The sequence below is a fragment of the Penicilliopsis zonata genome, assembly GCF_001890105.1.
Source record: "Penicilliopsis zonata CBS 506.65 unplaced genomic scaffold ASPZOscaffold_5, whole genome shotgun sequence".
NCBI lineage: Eukaryota > Fungi > Ascomycota > Eurotiomycetes > Eurotiales > Aspergillaceae > Penicilliopsis > Penicilliopsis zonata.
The window spans coordinates 385,037-398,832 of NW_019208915.1; the positions used below are offsets into that span (position 1 = coordinate 385,037).

Genomic DNA, 13,796 nt, shown 5'->3' on the forward strand with positions numbered 1-13,796 from the left:
GGTCCTGCCATGAGCCGAGGCATATTCAATAGATCTGAATCCCTTTTTTCTCTCCAAGCCACAGCCGAGGAACCAACCCACTCTTCCAATAGTAAGCTGAGAATATCACATCAAACAGATATTCATGACTACAGATGTAGATTCTACATGAACCATAGACCGAAAAGAATGTCAGAGCTGGATGTGGCTGGACTGAGCGTCGACTCGGGGTATCTACTTGAAAATATCGAGGAGCTTCATGACCGTCTCTCGGAAATCATCTCGTATCACGCCGCACACGGCCGTTTCCCTGGCCTTCCCGAAACGCCGACAGATTGAAAAAAAAGAAAAAGACGCGGAACAAGGACAAGTAAACAAAAATCAAACAAAATCAGACCAGTCGACCACCCTATGTTCATCAAGAATTTCTGCCCTCATGCTATGCTGCCCACAGTGAAGAAAAATTAATGTCTTGGGGTGATGAAGAATGCATGTCATCACATAGAAAGGAATAGAGACAGGTGAGGAAGAGCGTGCATTTAGCACCTAGGGAAGATCAGCTAGCGAACACGATTTAGAGAAGGGGAGGGGGAGGAGGGTATGGAGACTGACATTCTGTAGAAGCAGCTGCCCTCGGCGAAGCGGGTGGGGTCTGTAGTCTCGAACTTGTAGGAGAGGGTGATGTCCAGATCACGCTTGTTCTTGTCGTTGGGCCTGTTCTCGAGGAAGCCGGTGACAGACTCTTCTTCTTCCACGGTGAGGACATCACGCAGATAGAAGACGGTCTGCTTCCAGTGGGTGTACTTGGCGTGGGGGCCAGTAGAGAAGCTGATGGGCTTGTGGCAGGCAGTGAAATCGATATCGAACCAAGCAATGATGGCGTGGATGAAGTCGCTGCGCTTGGCGTTAAGCGTATAGGGAACCTTGAAGGCCAGGTCGGCGGTGGTGACGGTGTTGAGATCGAAAGTGATGACAGGGCAAGGGTCTGTGACCAGGGCCTTCATCTCAACGGTGTCGACAAGAGGCTCAGTCAGGGCGACCTCCTTCATCGGGCTGTAGTCGAACCCGTACACGTTATCCCAGACTGCGTGAGAGAGAAAGAGAGTCAATTCTGAACAGACATTTTGAGTCAACATGAACCTTACATCCAATCTTGTCATCTTTGTACTCTCCATCCTCGATGGCAGCCACGTAGATAGTGGCCTTGTCGGGGAAGATCCGGCCGCCAGGGTTGAGATATCTGTCACGGGCATAGAGAACAGTGTCCAGCATGCTCTCATAGAGAAGGAAGTATCCCATCCACTCAGAGATGATGATGTCGACCTTGGGGAACGGAAGAACAACTTCTTCCATCTTTCCCTGGAGAAGAGTGATCTTGTCCGACAGGCCGTTGACTGCAACGATCTGACGAGCCTTTTCAATGATCGAGGACATGTCAACTCCAATTACGTGCTTCGCACCAGCCTTGGCAGCGAACCTTTGAAACGAAAAAAAAAAGAAAGATCAGCTTCCTTTCAATTCCGTCTCAAGTTTTATCCAGACAGACGTGGGGGAAATGCTCACATGCTGAGAATTCCAGTGCCGCATCCGACATCGAGAACAACCTTGTCCTTGAAAATGTGGCGGTTCTGGTAGATGGAATCGCGATAGGATCTTGTGCGCACGTCATCTTTCTAAAGAGAAATCGTGAGTTGGTAAGAGTTGACCAGAGGCGACTCGAGTCCGAAAGCGTTCAACTTACCAGCATCTCCTCGTGAATGCCTGAGTGGGGTCAATTGCCTCTTGTCAGCCCAATCTGCGAGAGTCTACTCGAAGCCTTTTGAGAAGGAGATAATACCATGATGATCATAACTATTTTATCTTCTGATTAGCAAACCCCCGAAAGAATCAAAACCATAGTCGAGGTATTCTACCTTGTGAAGTAACGGATCTCTGCATGATCCATGCCAACCATACGGTCAGCACTGCTAGACACATCTCCAGCTTGATTCTGGGAGTCGCTCATTTTCGGCTGGATGGAATTTTTTTTTCTCGGAAAATAATATAAAAGAAATAGTTTTCGGAGCGGTATCAGAGAACAGAAAAAAGGACTTTTTGCAAAGCGACGGCGCTGGACCGAGAAGAAGCAATTTATCTGAAGAGTCTTTCGCGGCGAACTTTTTTTTATCCCATTCGAGTAACGCCCAATCGGGCTAGCGGCCAGCTGGCACTAACCCCAATCGAGTCGATAGCCTTTTGCCAGGTGATGGCCCGAGCCCTGGTCCGATTAGGGTTACTCCGTCAAGTGGTACGAGTAGGAGTGTTCGTCTTACGAGTCCAAAATAATGGGATGATCCTTGAAAGATTATCTGATAAGGTGATATATGTGGGAATCTCAAGATCTAACTATAGATTTTGTGCCTTTCATTGGAGGGTCTACGGTAAATAGAAAGGGACCTGACTAGCTAGTAGGTAGCCTACCTATTTCAAAGGACATGTTAGCTAATTTCGAACTACACCAATGATAGAGGGTTCCAAGTGAGATTGCAATCAAAGAATAAGATGTAAAGAAAAGATGTAGCAAACACTGGATCAAATACCTACTGGCCAACCTTATATCTCTATGCAAAATTGCCAAGACCAAATAGTTTGGTTAGGAGGTAACTAGTTAGGAGTTACTGCCAAGTAGCACCGCTCGCGCGTGCTTCCGTCCTTTTAGCTGCGGACATTACGGATCAACAATCTTTCCCTACGATCATCCCCTTGGCAATTGTTGTCTGCGTGCTTAGGATAATGCTGCGCTCAAGGTCCAGGGCAGCGTCGATTTACGCTTTTCTTGCATTTTTTGCATTGGCGTCTTTGATAGGGAAGTCTAATGCCTCGCTAGGAGACCATCTTCCTGATTTCAAAGAGTGTGTGGAGGTATAGACAGGGTCGAGGAGTTGGTTGCTGCTGGAAGAGCACATGAGCTAACTGTCAGAAGGTCTGTAAGACTGAGAACTGTCAGGATGGAGACTCGGTTATTCGTAAGTAGCTAAAAACTTCGACAGGGGGGGCGGTTGAATACAATGAAACTGACAAAAGCAACGGCTAGCCTTTCACCTCCGCCTCATGCTATGGACCTGCCCTGCCGAGTGCGATTACACCTGTCAGCATGTTGTTACTGACCGTCGAGTTTCCCGAGACCCTCCCATGCTCACCCCGGTGGTTCAGTTCCATGGCAAATGGCCGTTCCGTAGAATCCTGGGCATGCAAGAACCCTTCTCCGTCCTATTCTCCCTGCTCAACTTTCTCGCTCATTGGCAAGGAATGAACCGAATCGAAGAAAATGTACCACGCTGGCATCCGCTGAGGAAATACTACCTTGGGTTTGGATATTTTGGTCTGGCAAGCTGGACGTTCAGTATGCTCTTCCACTCACGGGATTTCCCCATCACAGAGAAACTGGATTACTTCGGAGCCGGGGCAAGCGTTCTCTATGGCCTTTTCCTTTCCGTGCTGCGGATTTTCCGCTTAGACCAGGAGAGACCAAAGTATAAACCGACATTGCGTCGCTTCTGGACCTTCATCTGTGTCCTGCTTTACTCTCTGCATGTCTGCTATCTGAGTTTCTGGTCATGGGACTACACATACAACATGATTGCAAATGTGATCGTGGGAATCATACAGAATGTCCTGTGGACCGCGTTCAGTATTTACCGATATCAGAAGCAACCCAGGACTTGGACAGCCTGGCCTGGAATGATCGTCGCGTGGATAATCCTCGCCATGAGTCTGGAGCTCCTGGATTTCCCTCCGTGGCACGGCCTGATTGATGCACATAGTCTCTGGCATCTGGGGACTGTCATTCCCACAGCTTGGTGGTACTCGTAAGTCATCCGATCCCTCCAGATTTCCCCGAACGAGCTGCAAAAAGGCTGATCTACCCGTCTCTCCGTCAGGTTTCTCGTCAAAGATGTGCAAGACGATATGGCTGGCGAGAGATTGAAAGCTTGATCCGGCAGACTCTACCATGGCGGCTGCCCAGCGAAAAGTCCCTTTTTTCTACTGTCTTCCGCTGGAGAGAGAGGACCCATTATAAACCCTACCATTTATCGCGCCATAACTACTACTATTAGGTGGTGCTGTACCTATGTCACCTGCGGCGACTGGATCGTCAGAATCTTAATCTAATTTTGATCATCCTACTTAACGAATATCAAAGCCACACTGTTTCATTTTCTCGTAAGCGAGTGGGTCGGCAACCCTTGGGACCAGGCTGGTTATCCGGTTCAGCAAAAACAGGGCCACTCATCTCGAGGTGTTTTTATGTTTCTGCCTGACCGCTCAGGCCAGCTGCAGTCAGCACAAAGTGAGCTTCGCCCCTTGCCAGGCCCCACCTTCTTCGTCCACAGCGTTCAGCTCCAAATAGTATTCATTCCTTGCCCTCGGCCTGCCCGCCAAAAGTTGATTTATCTATTGCCTGTTAGCCCTCGCGCGTGGCTGGATCTCGTTTCCTTTCTGCATCTTCCCACTTTTTTGCCCTTCCTACTCGTTTAGCGTGTCCGCGCCGCAATGGCGTCTCCAGCTCAGAAACAAGCTATTGCTGAGGCAGCCCTGAAGTACGTGAAGCCAGAGGGCAAGGTGTTCCAGTATGGTACTGCCGGTGTAAGGCCTCGAAATCAGTCCCTCATCTAGTCTTGTAACTAACATTTAGGAAACTGGCAGTTCCGTATGAAGGCGTAAGTTCTTTTTGTTTATCGATCAGCCTCTCTTGTCCCCACCGATGCTCCGATACCCCGCGATCAGGAAGATCAACAGTTTCTAACCAAGATATCGGCATAGCGACCTCCTTAACACAGTGGTCTTTGCTGTGGGTTTGCTTGCTGGTCTGCGTTCGAAGAAGCTCAGTGGACAATGGATTGGTGTGATGGTGACGGCGAGCCACAACCCCGCCGAGGATAATGGTGTCAAGCTGATCGACCCCATGGTAAGTGGCATGGAGTCACCCTTTCATAAAAGATACGTGTAGCTGATTCTTGATAGGGCGAAATGCTCGAGGTAAGATTCCTGTTGCTATTAAGCCTTTAAAGCCCATTATTGAATCTCCCCTTCCTAGGCCGAATGGGAAACCTATGCCACCAAGCTCGCAAACGCCCCACTCGAGAAGATCGCCGACGTTTACGATGAGTTGATCAAGGAGATTGATGTCAAGATGGAGAACCCTGCTCGCGTGGCGTTCGCCCGAGATACTCGTGCGTCTGGATCGCGTCTGGTCGGCGTTCTTAACGCTGCCTTGACTGCGACGGAGGTCGAGTTTGCTGATCTAAAATTCATGACTACCCCACAACTTCACTACGTCGTCCGCTGCAAGAACACCCTGGGAACACAGTACGAGTATGGAGAGCCTACTGAACAGGGCTACTACGAGAAGCTCGCCGAGGCTTTCAAGAGGGTCATGAAGGGCGTCAAGGTCAAAGGAGCCTTGACTGTTGACTGCGCCAACGGCGTCGGTGGCCCGAAGCTGAGAGAACTCATCAAGTACCTGCCTAGTGCGGAGGAGAGCGGCCTGGACATCAAGGTCGTCAACGATGATGTGATCAACCCCGATAGTCTGAACTTTGAGGCAAGTCGCTCTACTTTTCTTCAACCCTTTGGGTGATTTGGATTAACACACAAGAACAGTGTGGTGCGGATTATGTTAAGACCAAGCAGCGAGCACCCCCCTCTTCCAAGGCTGGTGCTCTCGATCGTTGTGCCTCTCTGGATGGAGACGCCGATCGTCTTGTCTACTATTACGTCGACGAGAGTAGCGTTTTCAGACTGCTCGACGGTGACCGGATTGCCACCCTTGCCGCTTCCTTCATCGGGGATCTTGCTCGAAATGCTGGCATAGCGCAGAAGCTTAAAATCGGTGTCGTCCAAACGGCGTACGCGAATGGATCTAGCACCGACTACATCGAGAAGGTCCTCAAGCTCCCGGTCATTTGCACAAATACTGGTGTCAAGCATCTTCACCATGCAGCCTTGAGGTTCGATGTTGGTGTCTATTTCGAAGCCAACGGCCACGGCACTGTCACCTTCTCTGAGAACGCCCTCAAGGTCATCAAAAGCACGGAACCCCAATCTCCCGCCCAGCAACGCTCGCTCGAATCTCTGCAGGCTCTTGTCGACCTGATCAACCAAGCCGTTGGCGATGCTCTGTCTGATATGCTTCTTGTCGAGGCGATTCTTGCCCACAAGGGCTGGAGTACCAAGGAATGGCTTGCTACTTACACGGACTTGCCCTCCCGCCTCGTTCGCGTGGAGGTCAATGACCGTTCCATCTTCAAAGCCTACGACGCCGAGCGCAAGCTCGAGTCTCCTGCGGGCTTACAGATCAAGATCGAGTCTTTGCAGTCTCGCTACAACAAGGGCAGGAGCTTCGCCCGTGCCAGCGGAACTGAAGACGCTGTCCGTGTCTACGCCGAGGCGGCAAGCCGGTCCGAAGCCGATGACCTGGCCACCCGCGTAGCTAACGCTGTGCGGGACGCAGGTGCTGTTTCTGAGATCCTGCAATCTTAGGACAGTTAGCTGTTCCTTCGCCATGAACTGATGTATTCTTCGGGTCGTTTCAAATTCGGCCCTGCTCGTCACGAAGACCCCGAGATACTACTTGATTAGATGATGGTAAATCATCAGAAACAGACATTTTGATGAATTTTTACGATTTGCTGTGATGGATTTGAAGATACCAAAAAAAAAAAACCACATATTATCTGGGCTGAGAGAGACATTTCAGCCCCCTGAAGGACACACAGCCCTAAAGAGTTTATAATAGAGCTGATGCTTTCTTTTTATGACAATGAAATGATGAATTTATCCTTTTGTGATATTTTGTCGTATTGTTCAAATATACAAGGGTGTTTGTTTGGCCGAGAAAAAAATGGAGACGTCCATTCATTAGCCTTCATCCTGGTCCATTTCGTCGCGAGATCGCTTCCCCTTGCCGAATTTCTTGACTCCCCTGGTGCCTTTCTTCTCGTCGAACTTCTTCATCTCGGTGATTGCGTAGCGCTGGGCTTCACCGACCCGCTCAGCCAAGACCATAACCTCCTCCTTGTCCACGTCGTAGGTATCAAGCTTCTTGCCCAAGGCGCCCTCGACCCGTAACCACAGCTCGGCATCGTACTGCGTGACGAAGCTGATAGCGACACCGCTCTTGCCTGCACGAGCCGTACGTCCGACTCGATGGACGTATGTTTTGCTGTCAGTGGGGAGGTCAAAGTTCAACACCACGTCGACGGAGGGGATGTCCAGACCACGGGCCGCGACATCGGTAGCAACGAGGATGTCCCGACTACGAGACCGGAATTTCCCCAGAGCACCCAGACGGGCGGACTGAGAAAGCTGGCCGTGTAAGGGGATGGCTCCGTATCCCAGGGCGCGGAGGAGGAAAGCAAGACGCTGCGTTTCGTGCACGGTGCGAGTGAAAATGATGGCCGATTGGCCGGCATACTCATTTAGTAGGTATACGAGATAAATATCCTTGTGTTTCTGGGGGATGAGGAGGAATGACTGAAGCAAGGTGGAGACCGTCTGGTACTTGTTCGACGAGACCTGCACACGGAGTGGGTTGGAGAGTGAAGCGCGTTGCAGGGATTCCACTTTGGAGCTCATGGTCGCGGAGAAGAGGTATGTCCGGCGCTCTCTAGGAAGAACTTTGAGGATTTTATCTAATCCGAAATATTAGATGAAGGACTGATAAATGAATACACGGACAAGCGAGTATGTCTTACCGAGAATAGGACCGAAATCCAAGTCGAGGAGCCGATCAGCTTCGTCCATCTAGTCACGCCACGAATAATTTAGCCATTGTATCACCATTTGTTCGTGCGAGGGTACCAACCACAAGGTATTTCAAGCTCCGTAGCGAAAAGCCCTTGGTGTTCTCTAAATGATCCAGCAATCGACCAGGCGTCGCGACAATGATATGAGGCTTCTTTCCAAGCGCAATAGATTGTGGCACCATGTCCATTCCACCAACAATGACCGCACATCGGACCGCTATTGTCGATCCCAGGTTTTCGAAGGACTGAGAGATCTGATATGCCAACTCTCGAGTGGGAGCTAGGATGAGACCGAAGAATGCCTGGGGCTTATCCAATAGAGCTGGGGAAATGAATGTCAGTTTCCATCAAAGCCTACTTTTAATCTTGATTCATCAACTTATCTCGACCTACCTTGCAATATGGGCAAAGCGAAAGCTGCTGTCTTGCCGGAGCCCGTCTCGGCGAGGCCGATCAGATCGCGATCCTGTAGCGCCAATGGAATAGATTCTGCTTGGATCGGAGTCGGGGCCTTATACCCCATTGTTTCACACGCTTCACATAACGGATCGATAATTCCTAGCTCCTTGAACGTCTTGGGCGCTGGTTTCGAGTCCTCTTCCTGGCGCTGCTCGTTCGCGGTATCCGCATTACCCGGCGAAGCCTCCGGTGTCGACGAGTCGGCGTCGCTCGAATTTTCCGGCGCCTCGTGGGCAACCTTACGCTTCTTCAATGCCGACATTGTGCAAGAGAATCGTAAGAAGCAAGATATATTTCTTCTCTTCACGGTGAAATCTCCCCGCAAGAGCGGAGTCCAGCGATAACGAAAGAAAAATAATTTTGGGCGCCGCAAAATCGTTGATCCGGGATCGCTGCCCTGAAAAAAAAAGTTACGCCGAAGAGAGGGAAACATCTGACTATCACATCAATCTGATTCTGTGTACATCTTCTTGTATCCAACATGGCCAAAGCTCGCGTTAAGAAGCGTACTCATCTCCGGGCGCAAAATGCCTCGGCTGCTGCCAAAAGTAGCACTTCAAGAGGACCGAAATCCATGGTCATTCGAGTCGGTGCTTCCCAAGTTGGTTCCAGCGTGAGCCAGTTGGTCAAAGATGTCCGATTGATGATGGAGCCTGATACGGCTGTGCGACTAAAGGTATGCAGAAGTGGAATTGCAAAAAAAAAAGAATTGTTTCGTCCCAATCTGACTATCCATAGGAACGGAAATCCAACAGACTCAGAGATTACACAACCATGGCGGGACCTTTGGGGGTGAGCCATCTAATGCTCTTCTCAAGGTCGAGTACTGGGAATACAAATCTTCGTCTTGCACTCACACCCCGTGGTCCGACACTTCACTTTAAAGTCGAAAACTATTCTCTTTGCAGAGATGTGGAAAAGTCACAGAAGCGCCCGAGGGGTGGTGGTCAGGACCACAAGACCCCTCCCCTGCTCGTGATGAACAACTTCAGCTCTCCGAACGCGGACGAGACTTCCAAAATCCCCAAGCGACTTGAGGCTCTTACCACGACCGTGTTTCAGTCCCTGTTCCCTCCGATCAACCCTCAGAGCACTCCCCTTACATCCATCCGCCGTGTGATGATGTTGAACCGAGAGCCTGCTCCAGCTGATTCAGAGGAGGAGCCTTATATCCTGAACTTGAGGCATTATGCCATTACCACGAAGAGAACGGGCTTATCAAAACGGATTCGACGACTTGATCCTAAAGAGATCCGGAATAAGGACGGGAAAGCAGCAATTCCCAACCTTGGAAAGCTTGAAGACGCGGCAGACTACCTACTTGATCCTTCCGCGGCAGGATATACCTCGGCGAGTGAGACCGAAATTGAAACGGATGCCGAGGTCGAGATCGCTGAGAGCACGACGCGCAAGGTTCTCAACAAGCGTGAATTGCAACGTATGAAAGCCGGCGAACGGGCTCAAAAGAAGGCTTCCAGTGCTCCTGCGGTTGAAAAACGGGCCGTAAAATTGGTTGAACTGGGCCCCCGCATGAGGCTGCGATTAATAAAGGTCGAGGACGGATTGTGCGAAGGCAAGGTGATGTGGCACGATTACATCTCCAAGTCGGTGACCGAAGAAAAGGCAATGGACAAGAACTGGGATAAGAAGAGAAAGGAGAAGGAAGAAAGGAAGAAGCAGCAGAGGGAGAACATCGAAAAGAAGAAGAAGGACAAAACGAAGGCAAAGGCAGACGGGGAAGACGACAACGATGACGTTGTTATGGATGAGGATTGGCTCAGTGATGACCTCGACGAAGAAGAGGGGGGGGTTCCTGTGGAACAAGAGGAGGAGGAAGAGGATTCAGACTCGTCCATGGAGGAGTGAGTCGAGGGTTGAGCTTTCCATGTCTCTTTCGTCTACTCTATCTACTATATACCCCCCGAATAAATGTCACAGGTTCCGTGCATCTTGACCCTGCCTACCCGGCTTTTTTCGAGTCTCTCCTGATATTGACACGATGCAGTGGATTCCAGGCCCAATCGGGTATTGATTCTACCTTGCAAAGGGTTCGACAGTCTTCAGGCCATCAACAGAAGATGTCTGTAGATTATGGGTTCGCGGGGATGTTAGAAGTTTGCAAACAGTGGGGATAATGACTTTGTGCCATATTGACGAATACATCATATAAAGAACATCTTGTACCATTATACACTGCTAGTTTCTCTTTACATGCTATTTTTTCAGCTTCTCCTCCACCAACTTGCCCACCATCTTCTCCAGAATGCTGAAGTCTCCGCCAGCGGTGCCAGCAAAATAACCCTGGACGCTCTTTTCAACGTATTTCCCGACAATATCAATTTCCACATTCACATATTCCCCGGGTTTCTTGGCCGCAGTGACGATCTTCTCCTGCGTGTAGGCAATGAGCATCACCTCCCAGTACCCATCCTCTCCATCCACCACCTTGGTGACAGTCAGACTAGCCCCGTCGAGCGTCACGTAGCCCTTCTCGACGATATATCGAAGGACATCTTTGTCTCGCGGCTGTAAGCGGAAGGTCAACGCATTGCCGTCGGGCGTTACGGAGAGGATCTGCGCAATGGTGTCGACGTGGCCTTGGACAAAATGGCCTCCCATCCTCGTGTTCGCAGACACGGCCCGTTCCAGATTAACCTTCGAGTTCGTCTGTAAGGAGCCTAGATTTGTCCGTCGCAGCGTTTCAGGAGCGACTCCGACCTTAAACCAGGTCTTGTCAAAGGCGGTCACGGTAAGGCATGTTCCTTTTATTTTTTTTTTCATCAGCTCCCTGCTGCTGGTCTCATCTTGCCTTTAAAAAGGCATTATCTTAGTAGCTCTATACCATTCACGCTGATGCTATCTCCCAGATGAGCATCTGTTAGAATTTCCTCGCAGCCCGAAATCGTCAGCGACGTGCCCCCGCCCCCGCTCGAGGAGGTATCGAGGGGCTCGAGAGACGTAACGGCTAGAATTAGTAGACATTAGTCAACGCCCAGGAGCAAAGACTCTGTTCTCACTCACTCCCGATCGTTTCGACAAGCCCTGTAAACATCGTGGCGTGTTCCTGGTCTTCAATCCTGCGGATGATGAGGGGTGAATCGCTCGAGCGATCGGCGAGTTCGGAACTGACCCTCGGCTGGTCAGGTCTCTATGCCGACCGCAACAACCAGGGGGAGCTGCTATCTATCCTATCAGCCAGCTGGGGGATTCTCCGCAATCTGCAGTCACTCTCGATTTGTCTTTTCTTTTCTTTTGGGATTGTTGTTTTCTTTTGTTAATTGTCAATTCTAGGTGAAGATGAATGTCGCCGTGAAGTTGCAGTCTGTTGTCCGACGGCCAGGCGTATACTGCTTCAGCGGTGCTCTTCGGCGTACGAGACCGCAATGGCCGAGGCATTCGAGTGCCCTTGCGGCCAACGATGGGACGCTGCCTCTAGCAGGAATTCGTGTGCTTGACATGACAAGAGTCCTGGCTGGTGTAAGTGGGAGGCGTCATTTGGCTAATTGTTGCTTCTGTTCTTCTTCTTGTGTGATTCTTGCTAAAAGTTTACCGTGACTATAGCCATATTGTACACAAATACTGGGAGATCTGGGGTAAGAACACCGCTTTGGTCTACCAGACGCAATCTACTAAGAGAGTATAAAATGGCAGGGCAGAAGTTATCAAGGTTGAGCATCCGGTTCGTGGTGACGATACGCGCGCCTGGGGTCCACCGTGGGCGAAGTATCAAGATGAGTCGAAAAAGGGACCAGGCGAGAGCGCTTATTATCTAGCCGTATGAAATGAGTGCGTCGTGCAGGGAATGAATGGGTTTAGCTGACTCTACCAGGTCAACCGCAATAAGAAATCAATTGGCCTTTCGTTTCAACACAAATCCGGCGTCGAGATCTTGCACAAGCTGGCCAAGGATTGCGACGTCCTGGTCGAGAATTACCTTCCGGGAAGCCTCAAAAAATACGATCTAGACTACGAAACACTCAGTGCCATCAACCCTAAGCTGATCTACGCCAGCATCACCGGATATGGACAGACAGGACCATACAGCAATCGCGCCGGATACGATGTCATGGTCGAGGCAGAGTTTGGTTTGATGCACATCACAGGCTCGCGGGATGGGCCTCCCGTGAAGGTCGGTGTTGCGGTGACAGACATGACGACGGGTCTCTATACCTCTCAAGCGATAATGGCGGCCCTTATTGCCCGTGCAAGAACCGGCAAGGGGCAACATATCGATGCTTGTTTGAGCGATTGCCAAGTTGCGACTCTGGCGAACCTGGCTAGCTCGGCCTTGATCAGTGGAGAAAAGGATTCGGGCCGTTGGGGCACAGCACATCGTACGTGGCGGAGAATGGTTCTTGTGGGGGGTGTCGGCTGATATAAATCTAGCGTCCATCGTGCCTTACCGCAGCTACAAGACTCTCGACGGTGACATCCTAGTTGGCGGTGGGAACGACAGGTTGTTCGGCGTTTTGAGCGACCGACTGGGCCATCCTGAGTGGAAAACCGACGCTCGTTTCATCACCAACAGTGACCGAGTGAAGCACAGATCAGAACTTGACGGGATGATCGAGGATATAACCAAAGAGAAGACGACGCAGGAGTGGCTCGAGATTCTTGAAGGCTGTGGGATGCCCTATGCGGCAGTAAATGACATCCAGGGAACCCTCAACCATTCTCATGGTAAGTCTCTCTACCCGTGCAGACTGCTTGTCCTCGAGTGAGCCAAAACTGACCCTTCCCCCGCTCTTATCAGTCCAGGCACGAGGGATGGTAAAGGAAGTCGAGCACCCGGTCTGCGGCCCCATTAAGCTGGTAAACACGCCCATTAAATATTCTCATGCAAAACCCGGTATCAGGACACCACCTCCGACGCTGGGTCAGCACACAGATGAGGTTCTAGGGGAGCTCTTAGGCTTCAAACAAGACGACATCGCCCGCTTGAAGGAGGAAGGCGTGGTATCCTAGACTTTCCATTTTGTATATAACGTTCAATATGCCCTGAATATATACCATTGGGCCAGTTTATTGTCAGCGCCGAACACCATCTGCGACCATCCGAACCGGACAGATTGTTAGATAATAGTAGCCCTTGACTCCAAGCAAGGAGGCTGCATGTATTCGGCAACGGCGAACGAGGCATGTATAATGGCAGTTCTGGCAACGAACATTAGGACACGCGATGGAACTTCATTCATCCATAGAAATGCGTGATGAATCCTGAGGCTGAGGATCGGACAGTCGGTTGAAGGCAAAGCAAAGCGGAGAAATTCCTTTTTTTCTCACGTGACGCTATACACACCTCTGGTCCTTTCCATGAAGCTCCTACCTGTTTCTCTCCTCGGATTGCTACGAACACCGAAGGACTTACGGTCTGGTTTTTGATTCTCCCATCTGGCTACCATCGAAACTCCATGTCTCCTGGATCCCTCCGGCGAAATGAGAAACTACATTCCTCTCCTACGGTAACCAGCCGTATCTCTCCAGTCCAACACCTTGAACCGTGATCCACTCGAACGTCCAAACGACAGCGATATTGACCATCGCAAACAACGTTGCTGAGATCTTCTCTGC

General features: G+C 50.5%; 7 protein-coding genes across 7 annotated transcripts; 4 read left to right on the forward strand and 3 right to left on the reverse strand.

The window, feature by feature from the left end:
• Positions 1-233: 233 nt before the first annotated feature.
• Positions 234-2,106, reverse strand: ASPZODRAFT_131102 (hypothetical protein). Its single transcript, XM_022722665.1, has 7 exons — positions 1,893-2,106; positions 1,817-1,830; positions 1,721-1,740; positions 1,543-1,652; positions 1,125-1,456; positions 592-1,063; positions 234-525 (listed from the first exon to the last, which is right to left on the reverse strand). The coding sequence occupies exons 1-7, from the start codon at positions 1,982-1,984 to the stop codon at positions 519-521; spliced, it is 1,047 nt and encodes a 348-aa protein (XP_022582078.1). The 5' UTR covers positions 1,985-2,106; the 3' UTR covers positions 234-518.
• A 591-nt stretch (positions 2,107-2,697) lies between these two features.
• Positions 2,698-3,991, forward strand: ASPZODRAFT_131103 (hypothetical protein). Its single transcript, XM_022722666.1, has 4 exons — positions 2,698-2,880; positions 2,942-2,984; positions 3,053-3,827; positions 3,900-3,991. Exons 1-4 carry the CDS (start codon positions 2,752-2,754, stop codon positions 3,952-3,954), a joined length of 1,002 nt encoding a protein of 333 aa, XP_022582079.1. The 5' UTR covers positions 2,698-2,751; the 3' UTR covers positions 3,955-3,991.
• A 242-nt stretch (positions 3,992-4,233) lies between these two features.
• ASPZODRAFT_1716281 (hypothetical protein) lies at positions 4,234-6,690 on the forward strand. Its single transcript, XM_022726974.1, has 6 exons — positions 4,234-4,605; positions 4,666-4,679; positions 4,783-4,927; positions 4,984-4,998; positions 5,057-5,563; positions 5,623-6,690. The coding sequence occupies exons 1-6, from the start codon at positions 4,513-4,515 to the stop codon at positions 6,499-6,501; spliced, it is 1,653 nt and encodes a 550-aa protein (XP_022582080.1). The 5' UTR covers positions 4,234-4,512; the 3' UTR covers positions 6,502-6,690.
• Positions 6,691-6,879: 189 nt separating this feature from the next.
• On the reverse strand, positions 6,880-8,487 carry ASPZODRAFT_141157 (hypothetical protein; the record flags this gene model as incomplete). The annotated part of the gene is made up of 4 exons (XM_022724723.1): positions 6,880-7,652; positions 7,716-7,764; positions 7,826-8,088; positions 8,160-8,487. 4 exons carry the CDS (start codon positions 8,485-8,487, stop codon positions 6,880-6,882), a joined length of 1,413 nt encoding a protein of 470 aa, XP_022582081.1.
• A 219-nt stretch (positions 8,488-8,706) lies between these two features.
• ASPZODRAFT_141158 (hypothetical protein) lies at positions 8,707-10,091 on the forward strand (the record flags this gene model as incomplete). Its single annotated transcript, XM_022724724.1, has 2 exons — positions 8,707-8,901; positions 8,964-10,091. 2 exons carry the CDS (start codon positions 8,707-8,709, stop codon positions 10,089-10,091), a joined length of 1,323 nt encoding a protein of 440 aa, XP_022582082.1.
• Positions 10,092-10,265: 174 nt separating this feature from the next.
• ASPZODRAFT_1716429 (hypothetical protein) lies at positions 10,266-11,399 on the reverse strand. Its single transcript, XM_022726975.1, has 3 exons — positions 11,247-11,399; positions 11,068-11,190; positions 10,266-10,987 (listed from the first exon to the last, which is right to left on the reverse strand). The coding sequence occupies exons 1-3, from the start codon at positions 11,275-11,277 to the stop codon at positions 10,440-10,442; spliced, it is 702 nt and encodes a 233-aa protein (XP_022582083.1). The 5' UTR covers positions 11,278-11,399; the 3' UTR covers positions 10,266-10,439.
• A 123-nt stretch (positions 11,400-11,522) lies between these two features.
• Positions 11,523-13,190, forward strand: ASPZODRAFT_63392 (hypothetical protein; the record flags this gene model as incomplete). The annotated part of the gene is made up of 6 exons (XM_022729147.1): positions 11,523-11,702; positions 11,787-11,818; positions 11,877-12,000; positions 12,055-12,559; positions 12,612-12,905; positions 12,979-13,190. 6 exons carry the CDS (start codon positions 11,523-11,525, stop codon positions 13,188-13,190), a joined length of 1,347 nt encoding a protein of 448 aa, XP_022582084.1.
• Positions 13,191-13,796: the final 606 nt, after the last annotated feature.

What these genes read in the sequence shown, in the direction of transcription:
- ASPZODRAFT_131102 (XM_022722665.1), bottom strand. Translation starts at nt 1,984, where the DNA reads ATGAGCGACTCCCAGAATCAAGCTGGAGATGTGTCTAGCAGTGCTGAC. An exon ending in GGCACTGGAATTCTCAGCAT is followed by an intron (nt 1,457 to 1,542) that starts GTGAGCATTTCC and finishes TTCGTTTCAAAG; the next exon opens with GTTCGCTGCCAAGGCTGGTG. An exon ending in CAAAGATGACAAGATTGGAT is followed by an intron (nt 1,064 to 1,124) that starts GTAAGGTTCATG and finishes TCTCTCACGCAG; the next exon opens with TCTGGGATAACGTGTACGGG.
- ASPZODRAFT_131103 (XM_022722666.1), top strand. Translation starts at nt 2,752, where the DNA reads ATGCTGCGCTCAAGGTCCAGGGCAGCGTCGATTTACGCTTTTCTTGCA. An exon ending in ATTTCAAAGAGTGTGTGGAG is followed by an intron (nt 2,881 to 2,941) that starts GTATAGACAGGG and finishes AACTGTCAGAAG; the next exon opens with GTCTGTAAGACTGAGAACTG. An exon ending in GGATGGAGACTCGGTTATTC is followed by an intron (nt 2,985 to 3,052) that starts GTAAGTAGCTAA and finishes AGCAACGGCTAG; the next exon opens with CCTTTCACCTCCGCCTCATG.
- ASPZODRAFT_1716281 (XM_022726974.1), top strand. Translation starts at nt 4,513, where the DNA reads ATGGCGTCTCCAGCTCAGAAACAAGCTATTGCTGAGGCAGCCCTGAAG. An exon ending in CCGATAGTCTGAACTTTGAG is followed by an intron (nt 5,564 to 5,622) that starts GCAAGTCGCTCT and finishes ACACAAGAACAG; the next exon opens with TGTGGTGCGGATTATGTTAA.
- ASPZODRAFT_1716429 (XM_022726975.1), bottom strand. Translation starts at nt 11,277, where the DNA reads ATGTTTACAGGGCTTGTCGAAACGATCGGGA. An exon ending in GCTTGTCGAAACGATCGGGA is followed by an intron (nt 11,191 to 11,246) that starts GTGAGTGAGAAC and finishes TACTAATTCTAG; the next exon opens with CCGTTACGTCTCTCGAGCCC. An exon ending in AGATAGCATCAGCGTGAATG is followed by an intron (nt 10,988 to 11,067) that starts GTATAGAGCTAC and finishes AAAAAATAAAAG; the next exon opens with GAACATGCCTTACCGTGACC.